Here is a 15,515-nt window from a genome sequence, read left to right on the forward strand (position 1 = left end):
TCTACGTACTTACTTCCAGGGGTCCCGGGGGCTGTTCCTGGTGGAGTGCCTGGAGGCGTCTATTACCCAGGTAACGTACGCGAAATCCCACGCTTCAGGTAAGGCAGATTGTGATCAGTTGGTAGGAGAGGCGCCACGTGCCAGCGCAGCCGGGAAGAGCACTGGCACGACTAGCACAGCAGACCCACGAGCCACTCCTTCTGACTTAAAAGACACTTTTACAAGCTCTCAGAGCATAAATTTTCTGAAAGATGAAAGACAACGTTCGCAAGGCCATACGAAAGTGGGCACCTTCACGCGCTCCTGCTTTTCATTAACCTCCCTCTTGGGAATTCATTCAAAGAAAATAATTGAAAAGTAGAGGAAAAGAGAGATCCCGAGCAAGGTTTATCGGAAGGTTATTTGCAAAGACGTAAAACAAGAAGCCCACCTGACAGAGGGTGTGATTAGGTAAACTCTGACATAATACACATCTACTAAAAAATATGAGTGCGTTACCTGCCCAGCTGTGGGGCGAGGCGTTTTTCAGGTGCTAACGATATGAAAGCAGCAGCCACGTGCAGGTGGAGACTAGGAACACCCCCGAAAGACCACCAGCAGAATGTTGCTGCTCTGGTATGGGGGGCTGGAAGGGGGGCACGTTTTGTGTTGATTTGGAAAAAGCACCATGCCTTAAAGCAGATTGAAAAATCAAAAGTAATACTTTCAATACTTAAAAAGTATTTGAGAGGCCCTGCCAGGGAGGTGGACCCCTGTACATGCAGGAAGAGAGGTGCCCAGACAGGGCGTGGAAGCCCTGCACCCTTTCCCCAAACTTTGCCCCCTATGCCTCTTTCATCCGGCTGCTCCAGGGTCACATCCTTTTTTAATAAACTGGTGATCTAGTAAAAGAGAAAGAAAAAAAGAAAGAAAGGAAAGAAAGAAAGAAAGAAAGAAAAGAAAGAAAGAAAGAAAGAAAGAAAGAAAGAAAGAAAGAAAGAAGCATTTGAGTGTTCAGCACTGATGTGAAATTGAGGTGAGCTCCTGGCACACACCCAGATGCAAACAGGCATCGAGCTGTTGGCCCAATGGGGAAACTGAGGCTCACAGAGGTTAAGGCTTGCCCAAGGTCATGCAGCTAGACAGTGAAGGATTTGATCATGGGTCAGTGGGCAGCTTTCTGGCAGAGACACTGATGGTTCTCTCTCTCTCTCTCCCTCTCTCTCTCAACACAGGTGCTGGTATTGGAGGTCTGGGAGTCGGAGGTGAGCTAAGAAACCAAACTTGGGTCCTCACTGATGGGGTCTGGCTGTCACTCTGGTCCATCCAGGTGCCCCAGCCTCAGAACCCCAGAAAGCCTGGCATCAGGGACTCCCTCAGTTTACAGAGGGAACATCCATTGGGGAGAGCTGGAGCCCACTGGCCTTCCAAGCCCCTCCCCTGACCACTTCCTCTGGGGGCCCCTGCCTTCTTTTCCATTTCTTTTGATCCTCTATGACACCCCTGCAAGACCTGCTGAATGGGTATTGTCTTTCCCTTCTGGGGCTGAGAAACTGAGTCTGAGGCAGTAGAAGTCATAAATTAGGGCCAGAGCTGGGCTTCCCACCCACATATCCAGACACTGCACTCCCAGCAGCTCCCTGTCAAAAGGGGAAGACCATCCCTGTCGGCCCTTCCAGGACCTGGGGGAGTGAGATCCCCCACACTGTCCCAGCAAGATATATAGGAGATAAATAGTGGCCTGGGCTAGCTCTCCATTCACCAACATCTCTTCCCTCTGCAGCTCTGGGGCCCGGAGGCAAACCTCCCAAGCCAGGTAAGACCTGAGGCGAGGGAGCCAACAGGCAGGAGGAGGGAGGGAGATGGTGAGCAGCAGGTATAAGCAGGCTGGTGCCAGACCCCAGGACCTCCAGGAACAGGAGACAGGAGTCAGCTTGATGTCTTCTCTGTGTGAGGGGTGTCTGGGGTCTACCCTGCAAGTGCCCATGTGCCCAGCTGCCTGGAGAGTCCCCTTGGCAAAAAAGCCCTAGTGCTGGGGCAAATGTAGGGACTCATGTCCCAGTCCCCAAGACTGTGAATGTCACTCTGGTGCTCAGACACAGGTGGTGGGCCTCATACTCCACCTGGATGGTCCCCTGATCCCAGACCAAGCTTCCTCTAACCTCTAGGCCAAGACCCTAGATATCTCTGACCTCAATGACAATTGACCTCAGGCTGAACCCTGACCCAAGACCAAAGCCTGGATTTAACCTTGACTCTGGCCCCAGATGAGCTCCCCTCCTGACCAGGCCCCTTCCAGCTCTGTCTAGACCTTGGAGGTTTCCAGTAAGAAGATCTGCCTAGATCTGTCTGAGCCTTGCCCATGGGGCCTGGATCTGCCACTGAAGTCCATCACCAATTCCAAAAAAACATACCCCAGGAAAGGGGGAGGGTGGGTCCCTCCAGGAAGCACTGGTGGATAAGGAACAGGTGGAGGAAATGGTGTCTCCGTCCAGATTTATGGCCCCATCGATGTGAGATGCTCCACATGTGGCACCCGCCCCACCCCCACCCCCTGCTCCACGTCTCCCTGGCTCTGAAGCCAGAGGCTCCAGGACAGTTTGCATGTCCAACGGCTCTTACGAAATCCCAGTGTTCAATGATCCAAGTGCAAATGAATCTACAAGACCCAGATCCCCCTTCCCTGCAAGCCCATCTGGGTTGTGAAACTCCAGAGCTGGGTCAGGCAAGAGAGAGAAAGGAGAACAGGAGTCCTGGGCAAGGGGTTTCCTGGGGTCTGTAGGGGTCTGTGAGGCCAGGAGCCTTTGGACTTCATTGCTTATCCTGCCAGAACCTGCATCCTGTCTCCCTGGAGGGGCCAGCCGATCTCACATGGTAGAGAGAAGGTGAAAGCATGGAAGTAGGACTTTGCTCAGCTGGGAAAGCCCAAGTTAGTGGGGGTTGTGACTGCAAAGCTAGAGGGGGAATGAGTCGGTCCCACTGGCAGCAGGGAACCTGTGGCAAGTTGTGATAAAATACTAGAGGGAAGATTGGGACAGCTGCACACAGAGTGCCCTAAGGGATGGGCGCTAAAGTGAGGCGATCATGAGTGAAAGACTTAGTGTAGACATCTGGAAGAACTTTCAGCTCAAGGTAAAGGAGTAGACCAAAAGGGAAGTCAGGACATCTCCTTCCAATGGGAAGGGGCTGGGTTCCATGACTTCCCTGAGGTCATCCCCTTTCAGCATCAGCACCCAGGCCACAGGGACATCCGGGCCTGCCCAGGCAGGATGGAACAGGGCGCAGGCGGCGAGTGTCGTGCTTGGGAACAATTAATCCCTTGACAAGTAGAGGGTGGGTGGCCTGGCAGCTGCTCCACGTGGGCCTCAGCGGGCCGGCCCTGCCTAGACTCTCAGTGGGAGCCCAGGCAGCTGGGAGCCAATGCCACCCACACCCCCGGCACCAGCTGGAGGCCAGCTGCCTGCTGGGGAGGACAGGAAAGAGCAGAGACACCCACTGGGTGCCCTGGCAGGTTGTGCACACTAGGTGCTTTCTGTTCCCCAGTCCACTGGTCCCAAAAGGGCGGGGACACCGTGGCCCTTTTGTAGATGGGGGTACTGAGTCTCTGAGAGGTAAAGTAACTTGCTCCCCCACATGCATTGCAGGTAGCGGCAGCAGGGTTTGAATCCAGGGCTCTTTGACTCTGGGAAGACAGGGGGCTGGGTTGGCCAGGCTGCTGGGCTCCCAGCTACAGTCATCTCCTCACCCCTCTCCTCCTTTCCAGGGGCTGGACTCCTGGGGGCGTTTGGGCCAGGTGAGTCCCCAGGAAGGAGGGCAAGCAGGGGTGGGGTCAGTCTTGCTGGAGGTGACCCTGGGATCAGACAGCTGGAGGGGGACATGGGAAGAGGTTTGGCTGCTCACCCCACCGGCCCTAGCTTCTTCTCACTTCCTGCTGGGTCCCCATCTTCTCTTCCCAGCCTTTCTGTGGTCAGGAAAGGCCTGAGCGTGTTCCCTGCCCTCTTGGAGCTCAGGAAATGGGCTTGGCTTGAGAGAAAGCCCTGACACAACTGGGGAGGGGCAGGGCCTGCGGTGCTCAGGAAGTGAGCCCAGCACATCTCAGGCCTGGCCTGACGTACACCACATCTGCCTGGACGGGAGAGGGACCGGAGTTAGAGACGCACCTTACAGAGAGGATGGCTGAGTTTCAGACATGGTCAACTCAGACAAATTAGGCGATGGGCGTGGGACAGGGGACCACATCTAGTGAAAGCCAGAGAGACCTCCCTGCCCCTAGGGTTCAGCAGTACCCCCACGTCTGGCATCTATCCCCAGAGAGGGCTGCCCCGGGGATTAGGACACTGGCAGCCAGGACTGGAGCTTGCAGGAAAGATTCTCACAGAATTGGAAACAAACCTGGCTCGGTTGTGAACTCCAACCTGATTGCCCATCAGTCCTGGCCCAAGCCATGGAATGTCTCCTGGAGGGGGAGAAAGAGCAATTGGGCCCAGATGTGGGAAGGAGAGAGCCAAAGGGACCCATTTGGCTTCTCATAAACATTTTAGCATCCGTCTGCAAGCAAAAAGGCTTCTGGACTGCAGGGCTGGCTGGATGGACAGACAGACAAATGGTGGGAGGCAGAAGGGGTTCCAGATATAGGGGAAGAGGAGTGGGCTGAGCCAGGGGACCCCTGCAAGGAAGCAGTCCAGGGGGGTGGGTGCCGAGGGTAAGAACAGAGAAGCAGGGCTTTCTGGCACAGAAAGCCCTGATGGGACCCCCATTACCTGACAGGTCTAGGGGAAGCAAGGTCTAGCCTAGGAGTGTTATGGGGGCAGGGGGGTCAAGGCTATCACACCTGCACGGTACATAGTAGCTGCTCACTATTTTATCAGGATCGATCCCTAAGTACCAATTGCTTAAGTCCAGCCTAAGGGCTGAGCGCCACTCAATGACCACAGAACTGCCTGGTTCCTGGTCACCCTCCACAAGACCCCTCCCACTCTGGGCCCCAGAATAATGCCCACATGCCAGCCTCTCCTCTCCTCACCTGGCTCTGTCCCCTTCTCCCCACAGGTGCTGCTGGGCTGGCAGGCGGTGGCCCTGGAGCAGGTTAGTGCTGATACCCAGGCAACGTGCCCATCTGGGGGCCAGAGCCAAGCCCAGGGCATCTGTTCAGTGTGGAGGGCAGTTGGGGTATCAGGGATGGCAGGCCAGGCCGGTCCTGGATACTAGCATGGGAGGTGATGTGGAGACCACCTGCCCTGAGCAGCTGCCCAGGGCACACATAGGTCATAGCTGGGTCTTGGGGAGAGCTGGAGAGAAGTCCCAGGGGCCAATGGAGCCCAGAGCGGTTCAACTCAGCAGGGCCTTGGAAAGGCTTTCTGGAGGAGGGGAGTAGGATCCCAAAAGATCCCAGCAATTTTGTGAGGCTGAGCAGAGCAGCCTGGCATATTTTGCCCTCCAGCACTAAACCTAGTCCTGGGAGCAGGGGTCATTGTTTGGCATGGAAGTCCTACAGAGAGCAGAGAAGCCACCTCAAATGCACCTCCCAGGAGGGAGAGGGCCCGGCAGGCTGGGGCTCAGAGCCTCACCCAGTCCTCCCCTCGGCAGGGCTCGGGGCCTTTCCTGCAGGAGCCTTCCCTGGGGGTCTGGTGCCCGGAGGAGTGGCGGGTGCTGCTGCAGCCTATAAAGCTGCCAAGGCTGGTGAGTGTTACCCCTGGGGACATGCCGTAAGCCCTCTGCCCTCTGTGAGCTCCCAACTTTGCAAAAGCCCCTTTCTGGGGAGGCGCGCGGACCGCAGAATTCTTATCTCCAATCCTCCGGGGCTGGGGAGGCAACCAGCTGTGCCCAAGTGTCAAAGTGAGGCGGTGGCCCGGCCAGACCTAATGCAGGACCTTGGGCAGCCCAGGGCCCTCCTGCCTCCCAGCATTCCCGGTGTGACCCCTTCCCTCTCCCGCTCTTGGCTCTGTAGGTGCTGGGCTTGGTGGTGTTGGCGGCATTGGTGGTGTTGGCGGCTTAGGAGTGTCTACAGGTATGAGGGTTAGACCTGAGTTGCCCAGGTGAGGGCCGCAGGCATGGGAGGCACCCACTCTGATGCGGCCCATCCCGTGCCAGGTGCGGTGGTGCCTCAGCCCGGAGCCGGAGTCGGAGTCGGAGTCGGAGCGGGAGGGAAGCCCGGGAAAGTGCCCGGTCAGTGTGCAGTCCCCGGGGCTGGAGGGTGGAGGGCGGGGAGGGTAGAGCACAGGAAGCGGGGGGGCCCCAGGCATAGCAGGCAGGGCAGCCAGCCAGGCCCCACGCGTGGTATAACGGGAGAGATGCCCCGGCCTACCTTCCGGGCCCTTCTTCCACATCTTGGGGTAGAAAGAGACCTCGGAGACACCATCTATGGCAGGCAGTCAAGTGACAGATGGGGCGCGGGGCGGGGGGGTGGGGGGAGCACTCAGGATGGACAGTCAGCACTGAAGGGCCTAAGGCAGTCACGGCAGAGCGGGGCTAAGCCCGGGGCGCCCTGACTCCCCATCTGGTGCTTGTTCTCTGCACAAAGCCCTTGAGGAAGTGACTTCAGGTTGAACAAAAGGCTGCCTGAGTCCACACAGCAGGGAGGGAACATCTGGAAGCTGTTAGCCCAGAGGTGGGCTGAGCCAGCCATGTAAACAGGCTCCAGGAGACAAGATAAATCCACACACAGAAGGGTTTGCAGATGACTTCCGAAACTCGTGGGAGAGCTGCGGCCACCACACATATGTCCCTGGCTACATCTCCAGGCCCTGGGCGGCAGGTCTGGGAGCCCCGGAGCCACTCCAGAGAGAGGGGCCCAGGAGGGGTACCTAGGGACTGGGCTGCGGCTCACGGCTCAAACCTCTTCTCTTGGCCACAGGTGTGGGGCTGCCAGGTGTATACCCAGGTGGAGTGCTCCCAGGCACAGGTGAGGACCAGAGGAAGAAGGGAACCCTATAGCAAAGAGAGTAGCCTCTGGCACCCTCCCAGGTGACCTGTCACCTCCCCAGGAGCCAGGGTGACCCAGCCAACCCCATCTCCGTAAGCATCAAAGCTCAGGCCAACAGAAAGAAGGCCCCTGGGCATCTCTCCCCACAGAGGCCAGTCAGCTTTACCCCGGCCCCAAACCCAGACCATCATCATCATCACAGCCCAAGGAGGGCCCCCCGGGGACACACCACATCCCACTGTGGCCAGCTGTTTCCCAAAAGCTCTGAGTCACCAGGAGGCCCGCCCAGCACATCCGCCCTGCAGGAGACCCCTCTGAGCTGCCCTCTTGCCCTCCTTTCCCTGCCAGGGCCTGGCCACCCCGCCCAACATGTGACCTCCTGAATTCCCCCAAAAGCCCAGATTAGGCCTGCTCTGAGGGATCTGCTGACAGGGTGTCCCTCCTCACTGTCCCTCTGGCCGAGGTGGTCCAGCTCCAGTGGCCCCAGGAACAGTGGAAGCACCAGAAGCTGGCAAATGGAGTTCCCAGCCACAGCAGATGACTGCTTTATGTTTGGTGGGAGTGCACCTCCAGGAGGGGCCCAGAAGGACATGGGCCTCCCCCTTCAAGCAGGCTTTCACCGTCTCCCTTCTCTGGGGACACCGGGCAGTGTAGCTAGGAATTAACTCCAGTTTGGAGAGAAGTCCAACTGAGGCGAAGGCTCAAGTGCCTAGGAAATGGGATTAAAGCTCAGGTCTTCTGACCTTGGGGCAGACAGGGAAAGAGAGTCACTGCCACCCCATGAGCCATGCCCGTCACTGATACTGCCAAAGGTCAGCTCTGTAAGCCAGGGGAGGTGTGGGTGCTTGCAAGGCCTGCCTTCCCGCCCTCGCTACCAGCTTCCCTCTCTGTCCCCTCAGGAGCTCGCTTCCCAGGTGTGGGAGTGCTCCCTGGGGTCCCCACCGGAACAGGAGTCAAGGCCAAGGCCCCAGGTATGTGGCCAGGGGACTGGGAGCCCATGGCAGGAATTTCCAGCCACCCTCAGGCCCCTTTGGCCTGGGGTGGGGGTGCGGGTGGGGATGGGGACCCTGGGCCCAGGGCCTTCCAGGTGGGTACCTCTTGTGCTCCAGCCCCATTCCAGCTGGTCAAGGTGGGCAGCACCCCTCTCAGAAATCCCCAAATCTGAGCTGGGAGGTCTGGGCAGAATGGGCCGTGCTCTGGTCGGCTCACCCCTCAAGGTTGCCTGGCACCTTGATGCCCGGCACCCAGGGTGGCAGGGCTGCAGTGTTGGCTCCTTGTCCTTGCAGGTGGAGGCGGAGCTTTTGCTGGAATCCCAGGTGAGGCAAAGCTGGGTGTCCCTTGGTGGGTGGGCAGGCCAGACGAGTAGCCAGCCAGGCAGGGGCTCTTGCCCTGGGAGGGGGCCAGGCACCCCCAAATCCCATCGAGGCCTGTCCAGCTTCCCTCATGCCTACTGCCCCAGGCCTTGGACAGGCTTCAGCACAATGTGGCCTCAATCACAGGCCGCTTCCTCAATCCTAAGCCCTCTGTGTAGTAGCCAAATGAGCCCAGAAAACCCACCCGTCTGTGCCAAATGCCGTGAGAGGTACAGGCCTCAACTGTGGCCCAAGCCCCAGGAGGTAGAGAGTCCTGCACTTTCTTGGAGGAAGTGACCTGGCACTGAGGAATGCCAGGCTGACCAGTGACAAAGAGGCAGGAAGACAGGATGGTTTCTGGAACTCATTCTGAGCAGAAAGTGGAGTGTGAGGCCGAGGGCTCTGCAGGGCTGCTGGCCCACGTTGCTGGGACCTGAGTTTGCTCTCCTTGTTCCCGCAGGAGTTGGACCCTTTGGGGGCCAGCAGCCTGGAGTCCCGCTGGGGTACCCTATCAAGGCACCCAAGCTGCCGGGTAAATCAGGAGGAGGACTCAAGGGGGCACCACTCACAGGGCCTCACTGCTGAGAAGCCAGCTTGTGGGGGACATTTTTTGGCCACTGGTGTCTTGGGGGGAGCGGTTAGGACACCTGAGCATTGAAGCCCACATCTGGTCGCCAGCAAGTGAAAGGAATCCTGTAGGCCCTGGCCTCACTTACATGCACACACGTGTACACACATGTTCATGCATGCACAGGTACACAGAATCACAGCCCCGATGGGAAACAATATATGTTGATGGTAAGAAACAGCCATCAATGGAAAGACCCCTCTGATGTCGACCCCTGTCCCCACAATCAGCTGAGACAATGAGATATTTCCTGTTGGGAGGATGATAAGGAAGATACTAAGATTCCAGGGCCACAGCAGGTCCTAGTTTTGTAGGGGAAGGGGTGTTCCATAAGCCCCTCGGGCAGGGGTGCCCTTTCCCTCCTCCAGCCAGGGCCTCCTCCACCGAAGAGCCTCTCTGAGCAGCTCAGAACCTTTGGTGCGTGTAGGGAGGTCTCAGGCCCCAGTATCAGTGGGTATAGATCTGTCTCCATGGGCAGTGGGAGCCCAGCACAGGCACCCAGCCTCTGAGCCCGCCCTGCCCTCTCTTCAGGTGGCTACGGACTGCCCTACAGCACTGGGAAACTGCCCTATGGTGAGTAAGACCCTCCTAAATGGATGGGCTTCTAGCTCTTTCCAGCTCCAGGATCCTGGCAAGGAGAGCACCCAACTGGGGATGGGGTAGAGGCTTGGCAAGGGAATCCCCTAAGAAACATAGAACCTGGACTGAGGCAGCCTGCTTCTCAATCCTGGCCCTCACACTTAGCCCCAGGCCTTTGGGCAAATCAGCTTCTTCTCTGTAAACCAGTTTCTTCATCTGTAAATGGGAATAAGTGTCCGACACCCATTTATATCTGTTTTGTAACTCTGGCTGGGAGTGAAAGGGTGGAGACTCTGGGCAGCCTGACTCCTGAGGCTCAGGGCAGGGGTGGGCGGCCACAGCGAGATCTGCGCAGATGCCCACTGAGCCTCTCTGTTTCATAGGCTATGGGCCTGGAGGAGTGGCAGGTGCTGCAGGCAAGGCTGGGTACCCGACGGGGACAGGTAAGGAAAACCTCCCCCAACTGTCAGCCAAAGGGGCACCAATCAATTGCCTGGGCTCCAGAGCCCTGAGGCTGGCCAGGATCTCTCCAGGATACAAGCCAGCCCACCCTGCATCCAGACCCCAGTCTGAGCCTGCAGAAGGATCTTGGGTGGGGGCAGCTCCCTCAGCTCTGCTTGCTATGAGGCTCCTCATCCACACCCTTTTGTGAAAGGGTTGGTTCTCATAGGGCTGGAATAGGGGAATAGGTGGGTTCTGGACAGGCCGGAGTACAGTTTTCAGAGTCTTTCTCTTTCCTCCCCCAGGAGTTGGCACCCAGGCTGCAGCAGCAGCAGCTAAAGCAGCAAAGTACGGTGAGTGCACCTGCCAGCGCCCAGCTCCCAGCCTCTCCATCCCTATTATCCCTGAGAGTCTGCCTCACAGAGAACTAACGAAGGCAGCCCCTCCACACCCCATTTATCCAATGTTTTCAATACCATCCATTCCTCCATGTGTCCATCCACTCAATCTTTCTTCTATCCTTCTCTCCATCCATCCCTATCTCTCATCCATCTTCCCTCCCATCCATCCATCCACTTCCTCTCCACTCCTCCATCCATCCATTCATCAATCCCTCCTTCCTTCCATCCCTCTATCTATCCACTCTTCCCTCTATCCCTTCATTCATCCATCCATCTATTCATCTGCCCTCCATTCCTCCCTCTAAATCCTTCCATGCCTCCCTCTTCCCATCCCTCCATCCTTCATCTATCCCTCCCTCCCTCCATCTATCCATCAGTCCCTCCCTCTTTCCATCCTTCCATCCCATATCTATCCATCCCTCCCTCCATCCATCCCTCCATCCATCAGTCCCTCCTTCCTTCCATCCATCCTTCCATCCATTTCAGAGACCAGGGTCAAATAAGAAACTTGCTGGAAAATACAGGCACTATGGTGGGAATCAAGAAGAGGGAGACATTATTCCTACCTGGGGGAAATCAGGAAGGCTTCTCAGAGAAAATGATGTTTGATTCTGGAGTTTGACATGTGGTTAAAATAGGAAGGAGAAGCCTGGGCAGAGAGGATGGGTGCTATGGTGGTTAGAATGATAATTTTAGGTGGTCCTACATGAGCATTTAAACAATGCAGTTGTTCAGTATCAATTTAATGTGTCCTATAAAACCTTTAACCTGCCCCATGATCCCTTGGCTAGCAGGCATGGCATGGCCTTCCCCATGCACATAGGGAGGGCAGAGTGAGCATCTGTGCCCTGCCCCAGCTCATCCCCCAGTTCAGAATCACATTACAGGGCTGAGGTCCTAACTTTCATCTCCAGTCCCAGGGGAGTCCCTCCTGGACCCCAATGGGACAGAGGACATCTCCCCACCAGCCCAAGGAGGCAAGAGTGGAGGGGAAGCCCCAAGCTGGAGGCCTGCTCCATGGAGGCCCCACTGGCCCTCCTTGTTGGCCCCCAAGGCTGGAGGGGATGGCTGGAATGTGGGAGCAGGAGAGTGGGGCGACGAGGGGCTGCCAGAGCCGGGCAGCCAGGCTCTTGGATTACAAACTTGGCCCAGTGTTCGGAACACAGGGAGGGGAAGCCTTGAACATTCCTACAGGGGCCCCTCTGGCCCGGGGAGCGGCCGTTTGTGGTTTCTCAGTATGTGGCAGTGATTAGAATGGGATTTGTCTGAAAACATCGAAGTCCCTTAATGAGCGTGTTGAAATGGACACTTTGGGGGTGAGTCAAGGAACAGTGAGGTGGGGGCCTCCTCCAGCAGGCCCAGCCGGAGATGCCTGGGCTGCATTCCCAGAGGAGACTGTGCTAGTTAAAATTCCAGCATCCAAGCAGCCTTCCTACCCAGCCTCAGGAGAGGCCCTGGGAGCCACATCTTCACTGTCCCCATCCCAGCAGGTGCCGGAGGAGCTGGGGTTCTCCCTGGTGTTGGAGGCGCCGGCATTCCCGGCGGGGCTGGTGCAATTCCTGGGATCGGAGGCATCGCAGGTAGCGTCCATCCAGCAGGGGCTGGGGATGTTCTTGGGAGGGCCACCAGGAAAGGGCCTTACCCCCTGTGGCCATCTCTCCAGGGGCGGGGACTCCAGCTGCTGCAAAGGCCGCCGCAAAGGCAGCTAAGTATGGTGAGTGCCCCAAGGGGTGGCCAACCCAGGCCCTGGTGCCCTCAGCCCCCTGTCCATGTGGGCCTTGGATAGCCTAGTACTATGAGGCTGGTGGACTTTGCCCTCATCCATCTATGGCAGTCTGTCTCCCCCTCCCCAAACATGCAATGTTCTTACCTCCTTGCCCTTGCCCATTCTGGCCACTCTTTCTGGAAGGCCACTGTTCTCCACTGATTGGCCCAGCTGGGAGCATGAGGTGGGGAGGTGTCCCATGGAGCATCTGGCTCCTCCCATCCTACCCTCAGGGCTGCCCCAATGCTGTTGCACCCACTGCCTGGGGGCCCAGCAGAGAGACCTGACTTTGCTTTAAACCTACATTGCAGTCTTCCCACCCACAGATCCAAACCCTCAGAGCTCTGTGCAGGTTCTGGCATCCCTTCCCATCTCTCAGTTGAGTAGGATCCAGGCAGGGGCAATGCCAGCCCACCTGGGATCCTGCCCTCAGGACCTGCCATTCCCAGAGCTCCCAGAGATGTGCCCTTGGAGGCCCTCTGAGGTTCCTATGGGGTCCAGGCCAGGAGAACAATCCTTCCCTTTTACAGGAGCTGCTGGAGGCTTGGTGCCTGGTGGGCCAGGCTTTGGAGTTCCAGGTGTTGGAGTCCCAGGTGTCGGAGTCCCAGGTGTTGGGGGGCCTGGCATTGTGGGTGGACCAGGTGAGCTGAGCTTTGTGTGTGCATGTGCATGAACATGTAAGAAAGCAATATTATTTTTTTAAGATTTTACTTATTTATTCATAAAAGACACAGAGAGAAAGACAGAGACATAGGCAGGCTCCATGCAGGAAGCCTGATGCGGGACTCGATCCCAGGACTCTGAGTCACTCCCTGAGCCAAAAGCAGACATTCAACTGCTGAGCCACCCAGGCAACCCAAGAAAGCGATATTAAAACCATTGCTAAGACTTTTGGACTCCCCCAATACCTCACTCATCTATCATCTTTTCTTCATATCCTTGGCCATGCCTCATCTTCTCTTCCTTGGGCTGTAACAACCTCCTAATTAGTCACAGCCAGCATCAACTTCTCTAATTTGTCTTCTGGCTGTCAGTGTGTCCCCAGCCCTTAGCTAAATAGGTGCTCAGTAAACGGTGGGTGGATGGATGGATAGGCAGGTAGACAAATGGGCAAGTAGGTGAATGGCCAAGTAGATGCATGGACAAGTTGATGAACGAAGGAATGGGTAGATGAAGGGACAAATACAAGGATGCATAGAGACATAGAGAGATGAATGCATAGATAGAAAGACAGGTGGAAAGGCAGGTAGGGCACTGGATAAGTGGTAAGAAGGATGGATTGAGGGCAGCCCAGGTGGCTCAGCGGTTTAGCAACACCTTCAGCCCAGGGCGGGATCCTGGAGACCCAGGATTGAGTCCCACGTCGGGCTCCCTGCATGGAGCCTGCTTCTCCCTCTGCCTGTGTCTCTGCCTCTGTGTGTGTGTGTGTGTGTGTGTGTGTGCGTCTCATGAATAAATAAATAAAATCTTTAAATAAATAAAATTGAAAAAAGGATGGATGGATGGACGGATGGATGGATAGGTGGATAGATGAATAGATGGATAAGCGCATGGTTGTATGAGCAAATGACGAGATGAGTGCATAGAAGGCAAATGCAAAATGAATAACTGGATAGTTAGATGAATGGATAAGTAGGCAGATGAGTGGATAAGTGGGTACATGGATGGACAGAGTTGATTAAGTTGGTTGAGGGGGTGGATGGAAGCCCAAGGATAGACAAACAAATGGACAGACATATGGGTAGATTAATGGGTGGATAAATGGGTGGTTAAGAAGACAGATGAACACGTGAGTAGAAGGGGAGATGTATGGGTAAATAGATAGGTAGACCGTTGTGTCATCTGTGTTCCCCTTGGTATCTCCAGGAGCTGTGTCACCAGCTGCAGCCGCTAAAGCAGCCGCCAAAGCAGCCAAATATGGTAAGTGCTGTGCTGATAGCTCTGCCCCACCTGATTCTGGCCAGAGAAGGGGAGTAATTTGCCCAGGGTCACACAGCAAGTCATTGGCAGAGCTGGGACTTGGAATTGTTGGGCCCCAGGAAAATGTCTCCTACCATGAGGCCATGGGGCTGAGGGATGGGAGAGTCCCAGTATGGCATTCCCAATGGAGACAGTGTCCCTGACCCTGGCCAGGGCCCTGTCAGAGGAGCCCAAGCCTGGCTAGGGATATGGTCCTGCCCACAGTCTCTCCATAGCCAACAACGAGGCCCTTCCCCAAGTGCTCAGAGAAGAAAGGGATTGGAGAACACGGAGGGATGGGGGGTGTCCATAAAGTCTCCCTGGAGGAGGCTGGTCTGGGGCCATTTTATGGTTTCTGGCCCTTCATGGACCAGACTTGGGGGAGGCTTGTGTCCTCTTTCCCAGTTGACCAGCATCCCCCCAACCCCAAGCTCTTCCCAGCCTCTCTTACTGTGACGCTTTTCCACCTGATTCTCTTCCCTCTACAGGGGCCAGAGCTGGAGTGGGAGTTGGAGGCATTCCCACTTACGGAGTGGGAGTTGGTGCTGGGGGCTTTCCTGGTTACGGTATCGGAGCTGGAGTTGGAGGTGTTCCTGGAGCCCCCCTTTCCCGTGAGCCTGAGTTCCATGTGGGGAACTGAGGAAAAGGGCTCTGGAGAAGGGAGGTGCAGGGGAGTATAGACTGGGCTTCAGAGTGCTCAGGGAGCTGGGGGTGGGGTGCAGAGAGGGGTTCCAGCTCTTTTGGGTAAGTGTGCGGTAGGCATAGCCGCCTCCCTCCGGATCCAGTGGGGTTCCTGAGGGGCTCTCTCCCTCCCCACAGCTGCAGCCCAGGCAGCAGCAGCCGCTCAGGCAGCAGCCGCAGCCAAGGCAGCCAAGTATGGTAAGTGCCCAGCCCTGCCTGTCCCCACGCCAAGGCTAGCACCCTCCCCTCCTCCCGAGCCCTGCTGTCCCGTGGCACCCAGGCTCCAAGCTCAGAGCGCTTCTCCAGCACAAGGGCAGAGCCACCTCATGCTCAGACCTCTGGGGCTCAATGGCCCAGGTTAAGGTGGAGGCGGGGAGTCTCTAGCCCCATCTTCCAAAGCCACTCTGAACTCTTCCACCCTCTTCAATTACCCACCACTACGATTATTGGGGCCCTGCTCACTACCTCGACCCCAAACCAGCAAGTCGGAGGTGCCCACGCAGCCATTCTGCTCCCCACACCACCCTGACCCTTCGCTCTCCCAAGAACTGGGTGATTCGAGGGACAGAGCCTGACACTCTTCACTCCTCCAGGTGCTGGAGGAGTAGGAGCCTTAGGGGGACTGGTGCCAGGAGTCGGAGATGGAGTAGCAGGTGTGCCAGGCACAGGAGCGGTGCCAGGTGAGCTGTGTCCCTAACCCAGAGATGGGTTTGGTTTGTCTCGCAGAGCCCTGGAGCTGACCAGGTCAAGGGCATCATTTTGCGGATTGACAAGACTTTTATGGAGCCCAGAGATGGGGAGGAGGGAG

At 56.8% G+C, this 15,515-nt stretch overlaps 1 protein-coding gene across 5 annotated transcripts in view; it reads left to right on the forward strand.

The window, feature by feature from the left end:
• ELN (elastin) overlaps nt 1–15,515 on the forward strand; it is a 31,514-nt gene that overhangs the window by 6,012 nt on the left and 9,987 nt on the right. The window contains exons 2-23 of one of the 5 annotated variants that reach the window (XM_055340081.1): nt 20–70; nt 1,215–1,244; nt 1,763–1,795; nt 3,743–3,772; nt 5,029–5,064; nt 5,566–5,658; nt 5,927–5,986; nt 6,070–6,144; nt 6,833–6,880; nt 7,801–7,872; nt 8,188–8,217; nt 8,714–8,785; nt 9,413–9,454; nt 9,844–9,903; nt 10,207–10,254; nt 11,790–11,882; nt 11,966–12,016; nt 12,598–12,708; nt 13,934–13,987; nt 14,515–14,637; nt 14,846–14,905; nt 15,301–15,387. In XM_055340081.1, coding sequence (XP_055196056.1) covers nt 20–70; nt 1,215–1,244; nt 1,763–1,795; nt 3,743–3,772; nt 5,029–5,064; nt 5,566–5,658; nt 5,927–5,986; nt 6,070–6,144; nt 6,833–6,880; nt 7,801–7,872; nt 8,188–8,217; nt 8,714–8,785; nt 9,413–9,454; nt 9,844–9,903; nt 10,207–10,254; nt 11,790–11,882; nt 11,966–12,016; nt 12,598–12,708; nt 13,934–13,987; nt 14,515–14,637; nt 14,846–14,905; nt 15,301–15,387 — 1,359 coding nt within the window. The remainder of the gene's footprint in view (nt 1–19; nt 71–1,214; nt 1,245–1,762; nt 1,796–3,742; nt 3,773–5,028; nt 5,065–5,565; nt 5,659–5,926; nt 5,987–6,069; nt 6,145–6,832; nt 6,881–7,800; nt 7,873–8,187; nt 8,218–8,713; nt 8,786–9,412; nt 9,455–9,843; nt 9,904–10,206; nt 10,255–11,789; nt 11,883–11,965; nt 12,017–12,597; nt 12,709–13,933; nt 13,988–14,514; nt 14,638–14,845; nt 14,906–15,300; nt 15,388–15,515) is intronic. The other 4 variants (XM_055340082.1, XM_055340084.1, XM_055340083.1 and 1 more) reach the window with 4 other exon arrangements.

Source organism: Nyctereutes procyonoides, unplaced genomic scaffold (genome assembly GCF_905146905.1).
Source record: "Nyctereutes procyonoides isolate TBG_1078 unplaced genomic scaffold, NYPRO_anot_genome, whole genome shotgun sequence".
Taxonomy (NCBI): domain Eukaryota; kingdom Metazoa; phylum Chordata; class Mammalia; order Carnivora; family Canidae; genus Nyctereutes; species Nyctereutes procyonoides.